Source organism: Schistocerca serialis, chromosome 6 (genome assembly GCF_023864345.2).
Source record: "Schistocerca serialis cubense isolate TAMUIC-IGC-003099 chromosome 6, iqSchSeri2.2, whole genome shotgun sequence".
In the NCBI taxonomy this organism is placed as follows: Eukaryota; Metazoa; Arthropoda; class Insecta; order Orthoptera; family Acrididae; genus Schistocerca; species Schistocerca serialis.
The window spans coordinates 571,022,480-571,046,085 of NC_064643.1; the positions used below are offsets into that span (position 1 = coordinate 571,022,480).

The 23,606-nt window shown below is 44.3% G+C and overlaps 1 protein-coding gene across 1 annotated transcript in view; it reads left to right on the plus strand.

Moving 5' to 3' along the window:
- LOC126484989 (uncharacterized) overlaps positions 1-23,606 on the plus strand; it is a 224,743-nt gene that overhangs the window by 14,356 nt on the left and 186,781 nt on the right. Inside the window, exons 3-4 of the mRNA XM_050108595.1 lie at positions 4,232-4,254; positions 4,312-4,372. Coding sequence (XP_049964552.1) covers positions 4,232-4,254; positions 4,312-4,372 — 84 coding nt within the window. The remainder of the gene's footprint in view (positions 1-4,231; positions 4,255-4,311; positions 4,373-23,606) is intronic.

Sequence of the window (23,606 nt, forward strand, 5' to 3'; positions counted from 1 at the left end):
TGTTGTCGCTCTAAACTGAAGGTAATTGATCAGTGTGACTTGAGCGGTTCTGCAGGATGCCTCGCAGATGCACACGTGAACCATACGGTCAACTCAATGCGTTTGAAAGAGGTCACATTATTGGCATAAGAGAATGGGATGCATCCATCGGGGAAATTGATGGCTTATGTGGGACGAAGTGGAACGGGTGTGTGCAGAATGGTTCACAGAAGGCTGTAGAACTCAAAGAGATGGGTCAGGTTGCACCATCCAGACCACCCCTTAGCCACGCGGAGTAGCCGCGCGGTTTGAGGTGCCACGTCACGGATTGCACGGCCCCTCCCGTCGAAGGTTCGAGTCCTCCCTCGAGCATGGGTGTGTGTGTGTGTGTTGTTCCTAGAGTAAGTTAGTTTAAATAGTGTGTAGGTCTAGGGATAGATGACTTCAGCAGTTTGGTCCCTTAGCAATTCATACACATTTGATCATCTGAATAACCTCCTGAGAAGGTTCCTCCTCGGCTCTGGAGGTGTGTAACACGTCATACGCTATCGGGGATGACAGTACGTTACCGTTTATTACGGTATGGGTTACTTGCGCATCGTCCACTTCTCCGCCTTTGAAGAATGTGCAGAAATATGCTAGACGGCAATAGTGTATGGAACGACGTTACCAGGGACAGGAATGGCATCAGATAGTGTTTTCGGACGAATCCAGGTTCTGTTTGTTTGAAATGATGACAGCATTTTTGTTCATTGCAGACAGGAGGATCTGCAGCACAGTGACTGCATTTGCACAAGACACACAGCGTCACCCCAAGGCCTTATGGTGTGGGGTGCTATTGGGTGCAATCACAAATCACGGTTGGTGCGTGTCCAGGGCACTGTGACCAGCGTTACCTATGTGAATGACATCCTGCGACCTGTAGCCATACCCTCTCTGCACAACAGCCTAGACGTCATTTCTCAGCCAGACAATGTGTGACCACATGTTGCTGGATGAACACGTGCCTTCTTGGAGCCACAGAATGTCAGCCTTTTTCCCTGGCCCGCCAGATTACCAGTCTAGTCGCCAATCGAAAATGAGTGGGTTAAGGTGAAATGAGGGGTTCAATGACAGCACACAATGAAATGTCGCTGTGGGGCTAGTCCACGTTCCAAGTCGTTGTGCTCTCCTGAGTGACCCATTCTGCTGTTACTCTGTTTGTCTACTTCGTACCTCTTGAGAGCAGCGGCCAGTTCCGTGTTATGTTGGGGTGTCCTGATATCTTTTATCAGGTTGTGTACATTCTTTCACTTGTAGCCAATGTTTACTACCTGACTAGTCTGTTTCAATCCAACATCACTTAGGTATGTAAACGGGTTTCATTCAACTACTTCACGTTACAAAAATTTCAGCTTTTTATGAACCTCGCCCAAAATAGTTGAAAATTACTTCAGCCGGCTTAGAAATAAATTTCTCGTGTAAGACTAATAGATTCATGTATGTAACATCCCTCGATGTTCAGACTGCTCAAAACTAGTGATTCTACATATTTTTCCCTCATAAAACTACTGAATAATATAAAAAGAACGTGACTGAAATACTTTTCCTCGTGACTTTGCCGAATACATTTCAGATTTGTTTTTTTTTTCACGATTCTCGGCAGGAAGCCAACTGTTACGCTTCATCAGTTTGAAGGACTGCCTAATTCCAATGTGTGCAAAGCGCGCGCAGTCCATTTGGGATTAACTGACTGTCAACGCCTAGCTGTAACGTCCAGAACTTTTTAGCACATCAGCGATATCACAGCCATCGGAAATGGTAATATCGATCTTTCGTAAGGGTATCAGTCTTCTTCCCCTACAGAATGGATTACCGATTGTCTGATGGAAGTACCTGGACACTCTCATGTGATGCGGAATTGACCACTACGTCTGAAGAGGCGGAGCCACCAATACAGACGGAGGTGGAAAGTATTGTGTTGTCAGTAGAGAAGAAGTAACAAGAGAATGAATCGGTGAAGGGAGCTCAGTGACTTCGCACGGGGAAGAGCCTTCGGGTGTAGCCTTAGTAAGAAACCCACGAGGGACACTTCAAACGTGATAAAGTTGCCCAAATCGACTGTCTGTGATGTGATTGTGAAGTAGAAACACGATGGAACCACAGCTAGAACAAGACCAGGCAGATCTCATGTACTAACGTACAGGGACCGTGAGACTGTTGCGGAGGGTGGTTGTAAAAAATCACACGAAATGTGCCGAAAGAATTACTCTCTGGCTGTAAAAATCTATCAAGAGTACAGTTAGCCCAATGATTACGCATGGGGAGTTCAAGTGAATGGGATAGAATGGTTCAGTAGCTAGCTCTTCATATGCCATACATTTACATAGTCAGTGCTAAACGACGCTTGAGGCTGTGTCAAGAGTGACACCACTGAACTGTGGATGACTGGAAACAATTAAACCGATAAATCTCGCTAAACCCTGTGGACACCCGATGGAATGGTTTGGGTTTGGTGACTGCGCGGGGAACTTTACGTGCTGTCATGTGTGGTGCAACAGTGAACAACGAATGTGTGGTTGTGTTGCTTTATGGCTAGAGGGTCCCCTTATTTCGCATAAGCACTCAGTCTACAGGCCACGAGTGGCCTACCGGGACCATCCGACCGCCGTGTCATCCTCGGTGGAGGATGCGGATAGGAGGGGCGTGGGGTCAGCACACCGCTCTCCCGGTCGTAAGACGGTATTCTTGACCGAAGCCGCTACTATTCAGTCGAGTAGCTCCTCAATTGACATCACGAGGCCGAGTGCACCCCGAAAAATGGCAACAGCGCATGGCGACCTGGATGGTCAGCCATCCAAGTGCCAACCACGCCCGACAGCGCTTAACTTCTGTGATCTCACGGGAACAGGTGTTACCACTGCGACAAAGCCGCTGCCCTTATTTCGCTTAAGAAATCGGCAAATGTGGAATGATAACAACAGATTTCGCAGCACTGTGGGATTCATACGGTAGAGGAATAGTTCAGATATATTGATTGTATCAGAATGATGACGCACAGTTCACGTATCAGCGTCTGTGAGACCACGTTGTGCAGACAACAACGTTCCTGAAATGGGCTGGCCTGCCCAGCGTTCCGTTGCACCATGGAGCACCCTTGGGTTGAGTTAGAATGGCGACTTGGCTCCAGACCCCGAAGTCCAAACATCTCTGGATTTGGGTCTTGAAGCAGAATGTGCTGTCGTTCCTGCGTAGACATTCAGATGTAACGGTGAAAGTTTCTCAGAGTTCAAGCCTTTAAAAAGACGAAGGGTGCACACACCCCATATTAATGTCCAGTAATTGATATCTGGATAGGTTTTATTAGTTAGGGTATAGCTGCGGACGCAGTGCAACCAGGTGGTAGTGCATCGGCAATCAGGTGAGGCCAGGTGTCGGTTCTAACAATCCTACCACAACAAAGGTCAAAAATTAATTATGATTGTAGTGTTGCTCACGCTGCTAAATATTGCATTTTCGGGCAACAGCAAAGCTATATTATGTGGCAGGTGTCATTAGAGCACAGTTAATAAAGTCATTTCTTGAAATATTGGATAAACTGGGCACTCATCTTTTCGTGTTTCCCACGCTGGTCTTGTTGTGAACTCATGGCTGAATCGTCGAAAATCTAGGTAGTGATGATTCCAAGCTCGGATGCAAAGAGGTCTACGTGTTATTCGGCGATATTCAAAAGTTTTATAGATGTGTTTCATAAACCATTCTTGAAGATTAAACTTTTGCAAGTTAGGACAATAGTGATGTAAAAAAGTAATCAGCACTCTGAATTTAAGTTACACTTCTTTTTTGTTACTTTTGTTGCAATATCACGTAACTCGATCCAAAACATCACTTGACAATAGAAAACATACTTGAAAATATCTTCCTCACTGTTAAAGTTCACATTCCATAAACTGACTACAATTTGCGACTTTTTAACATGACGACCAAAGCTTGAGTCTCTTAAATAACCGATTACGCGACAAAAAATCAGAGTTACAAGTACGTCAAAGATCATAGTGACAAAAGAAATAATACACATAAGAATAATATCATTGCTATATATACATATCGATGTATCGAAGTACCTCTACATTAATGAAATCAAATCTGAATGTTGTCACAGAAATATGTTAACTATTTTACAGAAACACAGTAGAATATTGCTGGTATCGAGGGGTTGAGGTGAGGTGCCGTAATGGATACGTAATTCAAGTACCATTACACGGTGTTGCAGGCGCGGCCGAGTGCGGCCCGGAGGTGTGCTGGTCGCGCGTGGCGAGGCCGGCCCACGGCGCGGCCGACTGCGCCTGCCAGTGCCCGCCGCACGCGCCCGTCTTCCGCGACGACCTCCAGCTCTGCGTCGACGACATCCACGGTAACGTATAGCAGCACGTACTGAATACTGTGAGCAGCATAAGGATAAACCTGATGTAAACTTTGCGCCGTGTATTCTTCCGCGTTTGCTTGAATCTCATTGGATTTCGTTTCATGTGGAGCGGAAGCCGAGCTGTGTCGAGCACAGTCAAGTAACATCATGATTTTTATGCAGCGTTACACGCTTGTACATTGAGCGTTAATGAGGAGCAACAGTTTTACCTGCGCTTTTAATTTGGACTGCAATGACCAGCTAGCTGGTCCAAGTGACCTGCAATGATGTGACTAGTTGAAGTTCAGATGTAACAAGAGACCAGCAGAGAAACAACATAGCTTCGAATGTCATTCAGTTTTTAAAGACAATGAAATAATATTCGGCAAAACTCCAGCACTACCTTACGCTTATTAAGTGAGCAGACGGAAAACATACAGTGCTCTACTTCTCACCTTAAATGGTTCTCCTAACTTAAGCACAGGGTAATTTTTCTGAGCGAGCTACTTCTGATGCAAAAGCATACTGCAGAGATTTCACCGTATTGTTGAATACTGAAGTCACTGAAGGTATTAATTACAGTCAGTCGTCTGGTAATGTCTTAGCTCCTTCCTTATCCGAATCTGAGATGTACATTTCACTTCTGGAACTGTCATAACGAGTCGATCAACAACAGAACCCACGAAGCCATCCAGACTCTGCATTTTATCCTCTTCTTTTATGACGTGCCCACCAGTTTCGGCTGGCGTGTGAAAAAGCTGCGTGCGTTAGTTTCAGTACGTCTGTAAGTTTCACAGATTTGTTAGTTCTGGCGACAAATCTTTTAGCTTGGCTGCATATCAGTTCTGATGGGTTCATATTTTAACGGTGCAGTAGCAAATGTAAAAATGCAACATTTGTATGGTGTGCTCGATTCTGTGAAAATGATTGTTTTTCATCTTACTACGACACTTATATCTCTGGTTCGTGGCCGGCCGGGGTAGCCGAGCGGTTCTAGGCGCTTCAGTCTGGAACAGCGTGATCGCTACGGTCGCAGGTTCGAATCCTGCATCGGACATGGGTGTGTATGATGCCCTTGGGTTAGTCAGGTTTAAGTAGTTCACAGTCAAGGGGAGTGATAACCTCAGATGTTAAGTTCTATAGTGCTTAAAGCCATTTGAACCATTTGAAGCTAACTTGCTCAGTCTGTGTTGAGCTGTTTCACAGGAAGGTCTCACCAGGGAGTGCTCGTGTGATAATGAAAAAAATGAGAGGTATTGTGGTATAGTTTAGCGCTGTTGATAAAATATCGATATATCGGTAGCTTTACTAGGTAGCGATTTGTAACAGTAATAATTTCCCAGACGCGTCGATATATTAATATCGAAATTTCAGAGTCAAGTGCCGATATTTTTATTTAATGTTATATTTTTTCGCAATTCTCGGTAAATATTTGATATTTTTCTTGTCAGTTATTGTAGATGAACAAAAAAAATGGTTGAAATGGCTCTGAGCACTATGGGACTTAACATCTGTGGTCATCCGTCCCCTAGAACTTAGAACTAATTAAACCCAACTAACCTAAGGACATCACACACATCCATGCCCGAGGCAGGATTCGAACCTGCGACCGTAGCAGTCGCGCGGTTCCGGACTGAGCGCCTAGAACCGCTAGACCACCGCGGCCAGCAAAAGTAGATGAACATTATTTTACTTTCACTGAGTAAAGAATTCTTATTACATTCTGAGCTTCCATCACGCCGAGTCTTTTTCTTTGACTGTGTAAACATGTATACATGCCACATAGAACAAGTCCGGTTGCACCGAAGGCGGAGGAGGGGTGGCGACGTGATAGGAATAACAAGATATCCGACGTGAAGAAATAGCGCACTAGTTGCGTTAAAAAACAATTTTAACGCAAATATTGTGCTACTTCTTCACATCGGCATTCTTCAAAAACAGTTGCAGAAAATGATGAACAAAAATCTAAGTGACAAGATTGGTCTTTGCGGTGGGCGGAGACGTGTGAGGGGAAATGCTGACGTAATCGGCGCTCCGGGCTGCCAACAAAATCTGTAACGTTCAACTTCACCACGCAGTTTTGACACTACAGCTGCTAGTTCACTGGCGTTAGCAGAAATGAAAAATCAGGGAAGTCGAAGTGAAGTGTTCCGGGCAAATCTGATGTGTGACGCATCCGAACGACGACCCCATCAGACATCTTTCGTTGTGCCATATTACATGCAGTTACCATTGTTAGCAAAGCGGTTATCGGCAAATGTGAACGTACTTCTTTTTCCTTTCAATTCTTGCTCTAACGGGCATAAGCAGGGTGCTAGCTTGTTGATGTACACAATATCTAATAACAATTCAATACCTAAATATACAGCTCTAAAAGCCGCAGTATTTATACAATGTGCAGCCGATATTTTTATATGCTGTTTCATCGATATCTTTCTCCGTCGATACATCGATAACTTTTTCCATATATCGTGGACGGGTAAAGTTATTCTTTTAAATATCAATACATCGGATTCCCGGCGTTTTTAAAAATATCAGTTTTACCTACGGTGTATAAATGAGCTAGTGCATAACGTCGGATGTTCCACGACTTTTTTACCGATCATGCTGTAGTGTACAAGGAAGTAACAACGATAGAAAATTGTAGCGAAATGCCGAAGCCTCCACTGAGTATCGAAGATTGTTGCAAGGAGTTGAAATTTACCCTCAACACAAACAAATGTAACGAACTGCGCATAAATAGGCAGAAAAGCCTAATATTGTATGATTACATCTCTGTAGAGCAATCCCTGGAAGTACTCAGATCCATAAACATCTAAGAGTACGGGTACTTAGCATTTTAAAGTGGAAAGACCATACAAACTTAGTCGCAGGTAAGGCAGACTAAAATTCATTGAAAAAATCCTCAGTTACTGTAGTCCATCAACAAAGGAGGCAGTTCAGAAAACCTTCATTCGATCAATGCTTGAATCTTGCTCTCCAGTCTGCGATTCGTACCAGGCACTTTTGATAGAGGGAAGAGAGAAGATCCAAAGAAGATTAGTGCATTAAGAATAGCGTTACAGGTTCGTTTAGCAAGCAAGAAGATGCTAAGCAAACTCCAGTGGCAGACGTTGAAAAATATGCAGTCTGCATCACGATGTGGCTTACTTTTGAAGTTCCGACAGTGCACAAACTCAGATGAGTCAACAAATATATTCTTTCCTCCTACACTTACCTCACGGAAAGACCATGAACGTAAAATGGGAGAGATTCGAGCTTACATGGAGACTCGTCAATAATGCTACAAACTATTTCTTTTTCCTTGTTTTGGAACTGGAAAAAGGATGAGTTACAGTGGTTCACAAAGTACCCTCCACAACATAATATTAGGTGGCTTTCGAAATATAAATCCAGATGTAGCTACATCATTAACTTACATTAAAGACCTCTGTATGAGGTGTCATAGACCTATTCTAGAGCTCTTGCGTAATAACGTTTGCCTGGAGCAGAGATATATACTCGTCCTGAGCATTGGGCAATTCCATCCCACTGATGTGAAGGGGTGGCTGCTTCAGTGGGCTACCACCTGCCGATCTGTGCACTTGGAATGTTCTCGTTGCTCTCTTTTGCTACCATGAGTAGCACTATACTCTTCATGCACCATAGCACCAGGTTAAACTCATGGTCAGGATCTTTTGATTATATCCACTGCCATTAAATTTGCAACAGAGGGGGCAAACGAAGAATCGAAAATCTCATTAAACACTGTGCTTCAGAGACCAAAAGGAATTGCTAGCTATTCCATAGAAAGGGAATAAAGAAGGGGGGGGGGGGAAGATAGCTACAACTACGTCCCAAGACTTCACTATTTCCGCCGGCCGGAGTGGCCGTACGCTTCTAGGCGCTACAATCTGGAGCCGAGCGACCGCTCCGGTCGCAGGTTCGAATCCTGCCTCGGGCATGGATGTGTGTGATGTCCTTAGGTTAGTTAGGTTTAATTAGTTCTACGTTCTAGGCGACTGATGGCCTCAGAAGTTAAGTCGCATAGTGCTCAGAGCCATTTGAGCCAACTTCACTTATTCAGGAAAGAGGCGCAGTGGTAACACCGGTTCCCGTCAGATCACCGAAGTTGAGCGCTGTCGCGCTGGCCTAGCACGTGGATGGGTGACAGTCCTGTCTGCCGAGCGCTGTTGGCAAGTGGAGTGCACTCAGCCCTTCTGAGGCAAACTGAGGAGCTACTTGACTGAGAAGTAGCTGCTCCGGTCTCGGAAACTGACATACGACCGGGAGAGCGGTGTGCTGACCACATACCCCTCCACATCCGTATCCAGTGACGTCTGTGGACTGAGGATAACCGTTGGGCTTTCATGGCCTATTCGGAAGGAGTTTAGTATTTTTTTTAAATATTGGAATATAAGTTTTTAGTGGACTGACACATAATTTCCAAGTGGCACATGTTCTTCATTGTACCTTTTCGTTGTAGAAGAAAGCAATACAGTCCGTTACATTAAATTTTTACTTCTCTGTGTTTTATGAGATTTCCTTCTGGCAGGGCATGATAGGACCGCCGTTTCTCGGTACTCAATTGCGAAACTATTGATTTTGAACATCTATATCTGCCGCACTCTCGACTTCGAAGATAACGTCCTTTGTCACGTAGAAAGGCCACGACAACGAGTTCAGGAAACATTGCTCATGTCTTGTGCTCCTTAGAGCATACAGATCAGAACGCATTGTCTCCACTGAGTGCGCGACAGGGGGCGAGGGATTTGAAAGTGATACGATCTTCAATTATGTTTTGCAGGCAAACGATTCGTTTCTAGATTTGTGCTACTTATCAAAATTTTTGCACTAATTCCCCTCTAAATAAGACTGTAATAAAAATTATGAAACAGCCTGTATATTAAATTTTTGTGTGGAGTAAGCGTAAAGTTAAAATCACGCGGTGTAAATGACCAGCATGTAACAACGTATATTATTTGCAAACCAACAGAATCGTTCCACACCACAAAGTGTTGTCTCAAATGTAAGTCATTGTATGTGTAAGGAGCTAACTAACTAAAAAAGACTACTCAAACTAGTTTTCTTTAGTATACAGTACCAGGCAACAGAATCAATACTGAAAAATACTATGTAGTTACCAGTAATCAGCCACAGAGCATATGAACCAAAAACTTCATACAAAAGTATGAGTTCGATGTTGAGCTTGACATGAGTTTCAAGTTAAATGAAAAATAATAGAAAGAAAACAATACCGCCTCCTGCGGAATATGATCTGAATGTAGATTTATGCCAGTCAGAAACGGAAACCAAATTTCAAAAAATTGTGATTCTGATTAAGTCCATTTCTATAGAACTAGTAGAATAAATTATCAAAAAAACGTGATCCTATGTCGATTTCTGTTAGACTAGTAAAGTAGATTATGAACTGAAGCTGTTTGGCGTTTATTTTTTAAGAATTAAACTTCGTGAAAGACAGAACTATTTCGACCAATGGAAAGACTTGTACGAAATAAGAACAGAAATAAAATATAACGGAGGTGTCTCACCAGAAGCTGGAAATGCAACGAGGGTGTGTGTGACGTCTGTCGAAAGGGAGCATTAAACTCGCAGGTCGTCTTTTTGGAAACTGGAAATTTGTGGAAGTTCCTATGGGGCCAAACTGCTGAAGTCATCGGTCCCTAGACTTACACACTACTTAATCTAACTTAAACTAACTTACGCCAAGGACAACACACACACACACACACACACACACACATGCCCCAGGGAGAACTCGAACCTCCGACGAGGGTAGCCGCGCGACCCGTGCAAGGCGCCTCAGGCCGCGTGGCAATCCCACGCGGCGGCAGTTCGTCTTGTTTTTGCTTTTGTGCAAATTATCCACCAGTCAACAACGGTGTGATTTTCTTCCTCTTCCTGATATTGTGCAAACATTTTTTTATTTAATCAGAATCGTGACTTGCCGATAGCCTAAGAATCCGTAAGCCAATTCGTGATAAAATAAATAATATTTGCAGAATAATAAATGCGTCTTTTCTTTTTAACAGTTGCAGTTAACTCATTTATGTTATATCTTCGTAGTTACGAAATATTAGTTGCTGATCTTTTAGTTACATGTAGTTGCTTAATAATTAACTATGTCTGCTCTGTGCAATATACATTATAATCGTTCATCATTGATAGCTGTTGATATAGCAAAGAAACCAAACAGCTTATGAATTACCTTAAACATGTAGATATGGTACATCAAAACACGGTGCAGCAGGGAAATAGACACATAAACATATCTGTTCCTGTACACTTAACCGGTAACTTAGCTGGATGACGCTGTGTTCTATCTACAGGACTTGTATTGAGAAAGCGCTGGTCTCAAATTCCTGAAGTGCCTTCCTGATATAGAATTTCTGTTGCACCCCTGAATCTAAAGATGCATATATTAATATGCTTCTTTCGAAAAGACATGCACGTTTTCCTTTCCCATACTTGCCCTACATGAATTTTTCTCCAGCTAGGGTGTCCTAGTGAGTAGGACGTTAGACACTAATATTCCTTGCGTCATAAACAGATAAATTGTGGATCCTTGATTTTAGTCTATTATTATTGAAACGCATTGAACGATCAATTGTGGCTGAATGTGCAGAATTGTAGACCGTTGTGTTAACCTATATACAGCCCCTGATCATATTCCGATAGCCTCCAATTCATGACCCCAGGTCTAACACTGTGCAGTTATGCTCTACACAGTAATTTTTGGGACTACTGTTGCACTGTCGTCATTTGTGATTTTCCTTGTCGGACAGCCATTCGTAATGTGAAATGATATGAGAGAACTGAAAGAATCTACGTAAAATAGGGTGAACCACTGGGAAGATTCCATTTGTGTGACATTGAGTACAGGAATTTCATAGTAAAACACACACACAGAGTGTAGGAAAACGGAGACAGAAGTTTTGTTGTCATGTTTGATTGGATGGCACTAAACACATACCAAAACTGTCCGGCCACTTCTTATGAAATGACATTCTTGTCGCAATGATTAACAATTCAGGGACATAACGCTTTCTCTGACTCGTGATTACTTGCTTCTTACTGAATGGCAAAGGCAAAAAAGCCTCTCAGAAGAATGGCAGAGAGATTACCAAAACATTCGCTGAGACCAGCGCTAGCGAGATAGGCGAGTTCTGATGCGACTGCCGGATGAGGAATAGCTCCCAGCTGCTGATGAGACATGCGGCACGGGAATGATGACGGATGACCGCCCCATTCAGCACCACATTTGCTTACTCGGCCCGTCTGGGTCCGTAGCTTCCTTATCGGAGAAACAAGAAGAAGTGAGCGTCGAAAAAAATAAAAAAAAGTTCAGAATAAATGTAGCCTCTTATAATGGTCAGCAATTTCGGCATCAACAAAGACATCAATTCCTATTTTAAATGGTTTCTTTCTTCTCAGAGAAGGTATTGCAATGAGTCGTTACCGCTGTATCTCTGACCGGTATTCATTCACCTCCACACTTCATAGGAGCCCTTCATGTCGAAATGTGTGTTCCTATAGTGTTTCCTCGTGCCAGTTGATTGAGACGTAACTGACTGTCTGGATGACAACGTTATCGTTTTCAGAGAATCGATCTTATACTCGTATTTTTTTGTCTTCTTTCGTTACACCCGCCTCCCACCCCCTACACCATTTAGCCTCCATTATTATATAATATAATGGCAGAAACTGTTTAAATAAGAAAGCACTGGACAACTTAAATTTTTAAGGACTTTCAACATTGCAGCCCAGTCAGCAATCGTGATAATCTAATATATAAGAAACTATCAGCCTCGATTGTGGTAATGAAACCAACCTTTACCTACGTTTCAACCCAAGTAATTGAGCCTTCTTCAGAAGATAAACCTGATTCTACGAGGGGGAGTTGGAAAATAAGTTTCCTCTGTCGACTGTGAGCAGAGTTGTGTGATGGAGTGGAAACATCCATCACCTGTCCGAAAGAAGTTCAAAAGCACTCCGTCTGCAGGTAAAGTGCTACTCACCGTTTTCTGGGACACCAAAGGAGTTTTGCTGCTGGACTTTCTGGAGGATGCAACCATCAATGATGCGCGGTAGTGTGCCACTCTGTCGAAATTGAAAGAGGTTATTCGGAAAAAGCGGCCTGGCCTTTTCAGATCGGGCGTTCTGGTGTTGGATGACAATGCGAGACCACACACGGCGACGGCAACGCAAAACCTTATTGTAACTCTTTTTTGGGAGACCTACACCATCCACCTTACAGTCCGGATCTCGCACCAAGTGACTTCCATCTGTTTCCTGCTTTGAAGAAGACTCCCGGCGGAAGGCGCTTTGGCAACAATGCTGATGTCAAACAAGCCGTTCAACGCTTCTTCCGTATACAACGCCCTGATTTTTTCCTGGAAGGCTTTTTCAAGCTTATAAAGCGGTATGACAAATGTCTCAATATACTTGGAAATTATGTAGAAAAGTAAAGATATGTCTTATCTTTAATGTCTCATTCTCTTTTTTTCCTTTCACATACAACTCTCACCACAGTCGACAGGGGAAACTTATTTTCCAACTCCCCCACGTATAATATGTCTACGAGGGCATGGTCTAGAAATAAGTCTGAGTTTCACGTGAGCTCCCGGGGCCCTACGCTCGGCGTCCATGGAGACGAGGCGCACGCCAGAGCTTAAGTCTTGGTGGTGGCTTTGTACCTATGTATCGCATTTTTAAAATGTGACTACGCCTATTCAGGCTGTTTTAGTTTTATTTCTAGACCATGCCATCGTAGACATATAATAGAATCAGGTTCATCTTCTGAAGAAGGCTCAATTACTTGGGCTGAAACCTAGGTAAAGGTTAGTTTCATTACCACAATCGAGGCTGATAGTTTATTATATATTAACTTTTAGTATGTGACGTAAAATTGTTGATAAAATTGCTGTCGCTCTAATTCACAACTGCAAGTTTTTGAATATACGTTGGTCTTCCGGTACCTAACGAGAAAGTCACGTTTGGTTTTCCTTATCGCTATCTTCTTGCAGGGTGTGTACCTTCTAGGACGTTTAACTTTTTCCCAACTGACCATAGTTATCTGGCACGTAGTACAAAAAGAAATGCTTTGAGAAACACACTGCAGACTGTTTTTCTCGAATGGTTCGCAAACTTACTGAAGCTCAATCCTATTGAGAACCCCAGTCACTTTACAACACAACGCATTCTATAGTCTGAAATTATACCTGTACAGCGCTAGTAGAGGGGCTGCTGATACTGGAAGACTATTATCAATGCTTCATTATTACACGGGTAAATCGACTCTCTGAGTTCGGGACGTACGAGAAGAATAAACAGAATGCCACATTGATGTCATCATTTAACTATCACATAATACGGAACACTATATTGTAAAGAGTGCGGGATTTGATATTTTGATTGATGTGTTTTATTTTGTGGCTCAGCGGTCACGTGGGTGGCACGTTACAAATATACACTGAGGTGAGAGAAGTCATGGGATAACAACATGCGCAAATACAGGTGGCAGTAGTATCGTGTGCACGAGGTATAAAAGGACACTGCATTGGCGGAGTTATCACTTGTACTCAGGCGATTCATAGTAAAAGGTGTCCGACGTGACTGTGGCCGCACGTCAGTAATTAACATATTTTGAACGTGGAATGGGATGGGACATTCCATTTCTGAAATCGTTAGGGAATTCAGTATTCCGAGATCCACTGTGTCAAGGGTGTGCCGAGAACATCACATTTCAGGCATTACCTCTCACCACGGACAACGCAGTGGCCGACGGCCTTCACTTAACGACCGAAAGCAGCGGCGTTGCGTAAAGTTTGTCAGTGCCAAGAGACAAACAACACTGCGTGAAACAGCCGCAGAAATCAATATGGCCGGCCGGGGTGGCCGAGTGGTTCTAGGAGCTACAGTCTAGAACCGCGAGACCGCTACGGTCGCAGGTTCGAATCCTGCCTCGGACATGGATGTGTGTGATGTCCTTAGGTTAGTTATGTTAGAGTAGTTCTAAGTTCTAGGGGACTGATGGCCTCAGAAGTTAAGTGTCATAATGCTCAGAGCCATTTGAACCAAATCAATATGAGGCGTGTGACGAACGTATCCATTAGGACAGCACTGAAAAATTTGGCGTTAATGGGTTGTGGCGGAAGACAACCGACGCGAGTGCCTTCACTAACAGCACGACATCGACTGCAGCGCCTCTCCTGGACTCTTGACCTTATTGGTTGGACTCTAGACTACTGGTAAACCGTGGCCTGGTCAGATGAGTCGCGATTTCAGTTGGTAAGAGCTGATCGCAGGGAACGAACGCAACGGACCCAAGTTGCCAACAAGGCATTGTCCAAACTGGCAGTGGATCCATGATGGTGCAGGCTCTGTGTCCATCGAATAGACTAGGTCCTTTGGTGAAAATGGTAATTTTGGGCTATTTGGAGCCTATTTTCAGCAATTCATGGTCTTTACTTTCCCAAACAATGATAGACGTTTTATGGGTGACAATGCTCCATGTCACTGACCCACTACTGTTCGCGACTGGTTTGAAGAAAATTCTGGAATTCGGGCGAATCATTTAGCCACCCAGATCGCCCGACATCAATCCCATTGGACATAATCGTGCACAAAATCGTGCAGTGGCAACACTTCCGCAATTATTGGTGGCTATAGAGGCAGTATTCATAAATACTTGTGTGGGGGACTTGTTGAGTTCATGCCATGTCGAGTTGTAGAACAACGACCAATGAACGGAGGTCCGACACGATATTAGGAGGTATACCGTGACTTTCGTCACCTCAATATAAAAATACAGAGCTCGACGCTCAGTACACCGTAAGTCTTTGCCCGTCATTTTTCGATTGACAATCATTAGTTATTAGAAACATGCCAAGTTCCACCATGGCGCCCAGGCTAGGTCAAACGGCAGTTTCCTCACAACTGACTGGTAAGTCAGTTCAAATGCCGGACGAAGGTAAGGGATACCACCCCAATAGGATAACGTCCAGTGTAGCCCTGCAATGTTGATACCAGCGTTTGGTTTGCGGAGAGTTTTAGCTTAAGCTTCGTAAAGTTTATAATCCAGTTTGCAGTTGTAAGAAACGGAAGGAGATTTCATTTCATCTAACAAAATATGTTGTCATGCACGTATATAAGATAATCAGGTTTTTCTCATATGAAGACCACTTAACTGCTGGATGTACTGTGTGTTCCATGCGGGTTAGGCAGACAGTGAAACCCTAAGAATTTCATCTGGACCACTAATCGGTGCAGCGTGGAGTTAGTATCACAGTGCAATGGGAAGGAACCGGAAAATTACCTCAAACAGAGGATTGCGATGGCTGTCTAGCCTCTAGTCGGCAAAGGGTGCAATAACGATGGTGCTGACCTTTTCCTTACGGGTTTTAATGGTACTGAATTTACCTGACACAAACATCTTCACAAGAATCTAGAATGAGCGTCTGGCACTTTTCCTTTCCGACATGTTTTATCAGTAATGCGATATGAGGTACAAAGCAGCTGGTTACTGTGTAATTAAATTTCGCTGGAGACTAAATAGGGACGTATAGCCAACATTCCTTTAAATGGTTCGTGGAAATGCCTTTCGGGATAGGTGGGTTATGTGATTTAAACATGACATGATACTGCAAGCCATCGTATTCTGTGGAGCGATGTCATAATCAACTAGCTTATGATCAACGAAAGAGACGTTTTGTGGACCGCTTTGCAAGTATTAGCATGATCATCAGATACGATGGTGATCGACTTTTTCTTCTGGGGTTGAATAAAAATCTTAATTTGCAGAACCCCAATCGTTACTCGATGACCTCTGAAACTGTATGAAAATTTGATGATTGTGGAAAAAATCATCTCTACCATCTGATCAACAAGCAAAGGATAAAAAGGAAAAAAGTAACAGTATAATTAGAGGCTGATAACATATTCTTAACCACGTGCCTGGATATGACACATTAATACTCCGAAACAGGCGTGTTACTTGTAAGGCACCTTGTGTTGTGGTACAGATAGAATTAAATTTATTGCATGTAGTAACTGCATGGATACTTCCCAAGAGAGATAAACACTGAAATGAGCATCATTACCCTGCAACATTCATCACAACTATACAAACGATACAGGTACACAGAGAATAAAGGGTTAGAGGAGTGCAACGGCAGATTAGTGTCTAATGTCCCATCGAGGAAGTAGTGCATACTATTTCGCCTCCACTGACTTGGGAGACATTTCGGAAATCCTGAAAAGTCCATTTGGTCTTCTTTCGCCTAGAATGCGAATCCATGTCCTTAGCTAATTCGTTCATGCGCAAACCTAACCTAATGTGTGCCTCATATTGGGTTTCCCAACACTGAAATGAGGTAGAAAAATTACTAGGACAGAAACACTAGGCTTACATTCAGGGAACTACAAATGCATTATTATTGGGTGCTCGTCACTCTTCACGGCCTCACCGACCAAGAAAGCAGAGTTCTTAAGGATATATGGCAGACAGTAGTAGCTGTGAAATAAACATTCGTCACACTATATTCTGAGAGTAACATGTGTAATAACGTTATTTGTGGTAGTTAATCAACGTTTCCTAAACATAACCCCTTAAAGCAGGCACAGAACTTGTAACAATAATGGCTTCTGGTATTCTGGAGTCACTTCTTATTATAATACACTGGAAGAAATACACCCCCCTCTAACTGAAATTAAGCGAAAATATCTGCAAATAAACAGAAGGAAGCCCCATTGCCCGAAGAGAGCTCTTTCCTCCTTAAAGCGGAATATGTTTACATTATTATTTACTTTATTCCTTACCGTTGTCCCTCGCTATGAAACATCTCTACGCTTGGAGTGTTAAGAGAAACTGTTGATTTCATACGTATGAATGTTAAATCACACATCATGTTGCATGATTACATTAAAATCACAATTACGGAAATCGTCAGCACGTAACCGTATTTTCAAGTATTTTCTTCGCATAAGCGCACTACATGTTCCACAACATGTATGTAGTCGCAAATATGATCACTGTAACACGCAGCAAACTGATAATAAGGTACAAGCTGAGATTCACAGGTACCGGAAGGCAATGCCGAAGCTACGTGCAGATCTTTTTCCGTATTTGGAGAAGCAGTAACAGGATGTTTAGAGGGATGATTCTCCTCACCGTAATGTAAGACATGTGCATAAAAATAGCTACGTGAAGCCGGAACTTAGAGCGAGCTCACAGAATATGAATGGCTGCCGTATTTCACGCACTCTTTCCACGAGTGGAAAGCTGACACCGGCATCCAGACTCTCACACCGCCGCAGCTGTTTCATGCACTCAGCGCCGCAGTGAATTTCATGTTCAGATCTGGATAACGTTCTTGATTTCTATCGCAACCCGCAAGGAAGAATTCGCCGTTGTTACTTTACATCGCACAACGTACCCAGTTCCAACATCATTTTGTGTCAGAAGTGACAGAGAATTATGACCGTATCCACATGTTCTCGAAAATCTTCCTCTCCACCGTACAGAAAGATATTAATTTTAGCTGTACCACAGCAAACGATATTGAACATATTCGCAGAAAACTTATTGCAGAGTGCTAACCTTTTCCTACTGCCTGATTTATCTAAAGAAAAGAATTTTCGGATATTCTCGAGTACCTTAGTAATTTCTTAGTCTCGATTCCACTTCCTGTTCACTTCTTTTTCATGCTCATGTTTGCAGCAACGTCTCTCGCCTGCGACAACTGCACCATAGTTCCTTTGCGGTCACTAGCCGTTGGAATTTTGTCTAAAATCACAGAATGGTAAGGTGCATTATCCATTTCAAACACTGCCGGAACACCAAATTGGAGCAACAAATTTTCAAACCACTGCAGAAATCGTGGGTTGTCCATATCTTCATGATAGTCACAGGTTTGTCTCGATCGAAAAACTGCAAGACTTCCACGCTCAACACCGTTGAAAGGATCTGCATGGGCCACAATTAATCGGGATCCTCTTCCCGTTGGCTGACGACCTGTGCTATTCGGAATATCATCTGTCCAGCGTTTATCAACTGCTTCCCAAGCACTGAGCCATGTTTCATCTAACCATATTACGTACTTGAATGTATTCCTTACCTACATTTTTACGTGAGAGAATATTACAAGCCGCAACAACGTGAGCTTTTTCGTACGCGTAACTTTTTAAAGCAGAAGCAGATATTCCTTAACAACATTTTGATGGAAGAAGGTGGTGCACTGGTTAGCACACTGGGGTCGTATTCGAGAGGACGACGGTTCAAACCAGTCGTCCTGATTCAGGTTTTCCGTGTTTTCCTTAAACTGCTTTAGGCAAATGCTGGAATGGTTCCTTTGAAAGGCCACGGCTGACTTCCTTCATCATCGACGTCACTGTTTGGTCCCATCACCCAAATCAACCAGACTTTAACACCATTTTAAGTGACCCCCCCCCTCCACCCTGAGAAAACTTCACATTCTTCTAAAGATATTAGTTATTTCGGTATTGTGGCGTATGCTTTTCTGCTACAATATCCGTAAGTATGCGGACGAACTACGTCGGTTCACCACGAATTAACGTCTGCAAGTGGAAGAGGCTCCTTTTTTTTCTTTCCTAGATTATTTAAAATCATACAGTTTTGCCCACAGGAACGTTGTTCGTCACGATTTACCTCAGTATCTTGCAAGTCTTGAAGTAGCACCCCTTTCCTTATAACAGTTCTTTGACTGAGTCCCAGAGTTTAGACGTACGCTCTAAAACTTTATCAGCAGGAATCGACACTGCCCACGAACAGAAGTAAATTCTTTTTCTTGCTCGCGAATCTCACGCATCCTTTGTAGCAATTCCAAAGGCAGACTATTTAATGGCACTCCTCGACGCAACGGATTGTCACTTGGTGAACGACGTCGTTTTCTAGACGTTCTTTAACAAACAGAAACCGTAGTCGAGGCGGTAATAAAACACAATTATACTGAAGCAGGCGGTCACGCGTTAACAGCGTTCAAACAGAATCCCGTAACGTGGTAGCGCCGACGCCAGAAGCGGCTTGTCTCTTTGGCTGTAATTGATTCAGAAGACGCAGCGCCTCGCGTTCCTCCTTCGTTTGCCAGTCATACTGCCAACCTTACTGAGCTTACTTACACTACTGGCCATTAAAAATTCTATACCAAGAAGAAATGCAGATGATAAACGGGTAATCATTGGACAAATATATTAGACGAGAGCAGACATGTGATCACATTTTCACGGAATTTCGGTGCATAGATCCTGAGAAATCAGTACCCAAAACAACCACCTCTGGCCATAATAACGGCCTTCATACGCCTGGGCATTGAGTCAGAGCTTGGATGGCGTGTACAGCTACAGCTGCCCATGCAGCTACAACACGATACGACAGTTCATCAAGAGTAGTGACTGGCGTGTTGTGACGAGCCAGTTGCTCTGCCACAATTGACCAGACGATTTCAGTTGGTGAGAGATCTGGAGAATGTGCAGGCCAGGGCAGCAGTCGAACATTTTCTGTATCCAGGGAGGCACGCACAGGACCTGCAACATGCTGTCGTGAATTATCCTCCTGAAATGTAAGGTTTCGCAGGGATCGAATGAAGGGTAGAGCCACGGGCCGTAACACATCTGAAATGTAACGTCCACTGTTCAAAGTGCCGTCAATGCGACCAAGAGGTGACCGAGACGTGTAACTAATGGCATCCCATACCATCACGCCGGGTGATACGCCAGTATGGCGATGAGGAACACACGCTTCCATTGTGCGTTCACCGCGATGTCGCCAAACACGGATGCTACCATCATGGTGCTGTAAACACAACCTGGATTCATCCGAAAAAATGACGTGTTGCCATTCGTGCACTCAGGTTCGTCGTTGATCACACCATCGCAGGCGCTCCTGTCTGTGATGCAGCGTCAAGGGTAACCGCAGCCATGGTCTCCGAGCTGATAGTCCATGCTACTGCAAACGTCGTCGAACTGTTCGTGCAGATGGTTGTTGTCTTGCAAACGTCCCCATCTATTGACTCAGGGATCGAGACGTGGCTGCAAGATCCGTTACAGCCATGCGGATGAGATGCCTTTCATCTCGACTGCTAGTGACACGAGGTCGTTGGGATCCAGCACGGCGTTCCGTATTACCCTCCTGAACCCACTGATTCCATATTCTGCTAACAGTCATTGGATCTCGACCAACGCGAGCAGCAATGTCCCGATACGATAAACCGCAATCTCGATAGGCTACAATCCGACCTTTATCAAAGTCAGAAACGTGATGGTACGCATTTCTCCTTCTTACACGAGGCATCACAACAACGTTTCACCAGGCAACGCCGGTCAACTGCTGTTTGTGTATGAGAAATCGGTTGGAAACTTTCCTCATGTCAGCACGTTGTAGTTGTCGCCACCGGCGCCAATCTTGTGTGAATGGTCTGAAAAGCTAATCATTTGCATATGACAGCATCTTCTTCCTGTCGGTTAAATTTCGCGTCTGTAGCACGTCATCTTCGTGGTGTAGCAATTTTAATGGCCAGTAGTGTACATGTTTCAGTGACTCGTACTTAGGAAGGTTCACCGTGGAACTTAAAATAAATTGTGGCTCGGCGAGGTGAGGAACCTGAGCAGAACATTAACAATGAGGGCAGTATATTTAAGCTCTCAAGATGCCCCGGTGCGGAGCCCGCCGGCAGCTGGTGACGGCCGTTGAACCCCGGACGTGTTCCTCCGCGACGGCCGACCGTGGCAGATGAGCCGGCCGCTTCCCTGTGACGCGACGTGACGTGTTAGCGACGCAAGGCCGCAGCCGGTAATGACCGCCGGCAGGCCTTCCGGGATGGACCGCTGCGCCCAGCCAGCCGTCTGTCCCGTTGCCGCCGTCGTCTTTACAGTGGCGGCGCTTCGGCGAAACTGAAGCGGCATGTGAATGATCCTCTCGCGGCCCACCGACTCTAAAGATCTAACGCTGGTATTTTTGGTACAGCTGACAAATGGCTCTGAGCACTATGGGACTTAACTTCTGAGGTCATCAGTTCCCTAGAACGTAGAACTACTTAAACCTAACTAACCTAAGGACATCACACACATCCATGCCCGAGGCAGGATTCGAACCTGCGACCGTAGCCGTCGCGCGGTTCCAGACTGCAGCGCCTAGAACCGCTCGGCCACCCCTACAGCTGACATTTTCACATTCAAGCCATCTTCACTGGGGACGCGAAACTTCTCGTCAACGTGACGCGCCGGCCGGGATGGCCGAGCAGTTCTAGACGCTACAGTCTGGAACCACGCAACCGCTACGTCGCAGGTTCGAATCCTGCCTCGGGCATGGATGTGTGATGTCCTTAGGTTAGTTAGGTTTAAGTAGTTCTAAGTTCAAGGGGACTGATGACCTCAGAAGTTAAGTCCCATAGTGCTCAGAGCCATTTGAACCAACCCACCGTCAATCCAAGTTTCGTGGAACTGCTCAGTGTCGAATTTCTTGTTGACAAATTAGAAAGTAACCCTTTTTGATAGCTAATACATGAATTTTCAGTAATAGTGGAATATCGAAGTAGAAACATTAGGGATACTTCAACATTACGTGTGAGCAGAACCGTGGATTCAAGCTGTCGGTATGAAGAATCCAATATGGTACTTGCCTGGAGACAGCAACAGCAATGTGTCCCAAGTGTAAGTGGAAGAGGATGTGATGTCGCTGTTTCTTCGAAGACTCAGGTCACCGGAAAATTATTGGTCATCCCCTTACAAGAGCACAGTGGTCACTTTGGAGCGCTGTTGATGGTGCAGTCGTGGTAACAGGCTGTCATGTGAACCCCCATCGCTGACGTGTCATGAGAGTGAGTGGTGGGTGCGTGCCCGTCGGTTGTGTGGAATCAGTACAACAACATTGGTCGGCGTACCAGAAAAGAACTATCATATTTGGACACAGTCATTGCTACAACGTGAATGAAGCTTCCCAATTTGTTGGATATCACGTGGACAAGGTGCGGTGTACCACTCGCACTCGAGTGACGCTGTGTAGGAACAGTTGTCGTAAAAATATTCTAACCAATAGGAACTGGAGTATCACGCCTTCTTGATGACAATCGGCTTCAGGATTTACTGCTTTCGTGAATGTAGGCGCTTGTCGGCCGAACAGCATGCAATGGACTTTCGGAGTAGAATACCTAAGAGGCATTGCTCACAACGACTCATAAAGCGGTACGTTTTCAATGGGCAAATACCCGGACAATAGTTAATGGGAGGCGTTTTAATGAAGCTAAAAAAAAAACCGGACCATCCGACCGCCGTGTCATCCTCAATGTCGTTCAGCGAGTTTCGATTTTACCTCTTTTTAGACGATTCAAGACATCGATTCCATCTGCGATCCGTCGAGATGTATAACCCGCAGTGTTGAGTATGTAGTTCGTACCAGACACGGTTATGTGACGTTATGATGGTGTTTCTCGTGCCATGACTTTTGTGCCAATTCAGTCAGATTACAGTGAGCATGAACGAGGATTTTATCTCAACATTCTCGGTGACTGCCGGCCGGGATAGCCGAGCGGTTCTAGGCACTACAGTCTGGAACCGTGCGACAGCTACGGTCGCAGGTTCGAATCCTGCCTCGGGCATGGATGTGTATGATGTCCTTAGGTTCGTTAGGTTTAAGTAGTTCGAAGTTCTAGGGGACTGATGACCTCAGAAGTTAAGTCCCATAGTGCTCAGAGCAATTTGAACCAGAGCCAGCTCCCAAACGAGGGCTCAGTGCCTTTGGCCAAGAAGCCTCACCAGATTGCTTTTATATGAATATGATCCAGCCATTTTATCAGACATTTAAATTTCGGCGTTTCTTTCTGGAATTAAGTTACATCCTCCACTCCATACCACTCTCACGAATACTCCAGAGAAAGAATGTAGACGATGCTTTATAAATACATTGACACCCCAATCCCATCTCGGTGACTAAATGTTGTCCTTTCTTCTGCGTGCACGCGATGACTATGCTGTGTACACTTCCGGTTCCATAGATAACAACAGCAATGTTAACAGCGATCTCCGGCTATGATCCTGGTTTGAAAAACACCGGAGCGCACTATCGGAACTCGACTGGCCGACTAAATCACTCGATCTTACTCCCAAACAAAACGTGTCAGGTTAATTAGAACAGAGGATGAAACTAACAACCGCCATCTCCGCAGTTTAGAAGCTCTGCGGGTTCCGGCCGGCCGCTGTGGCCGAGCGGTTCTAGGCGCTTCAGTCTGGA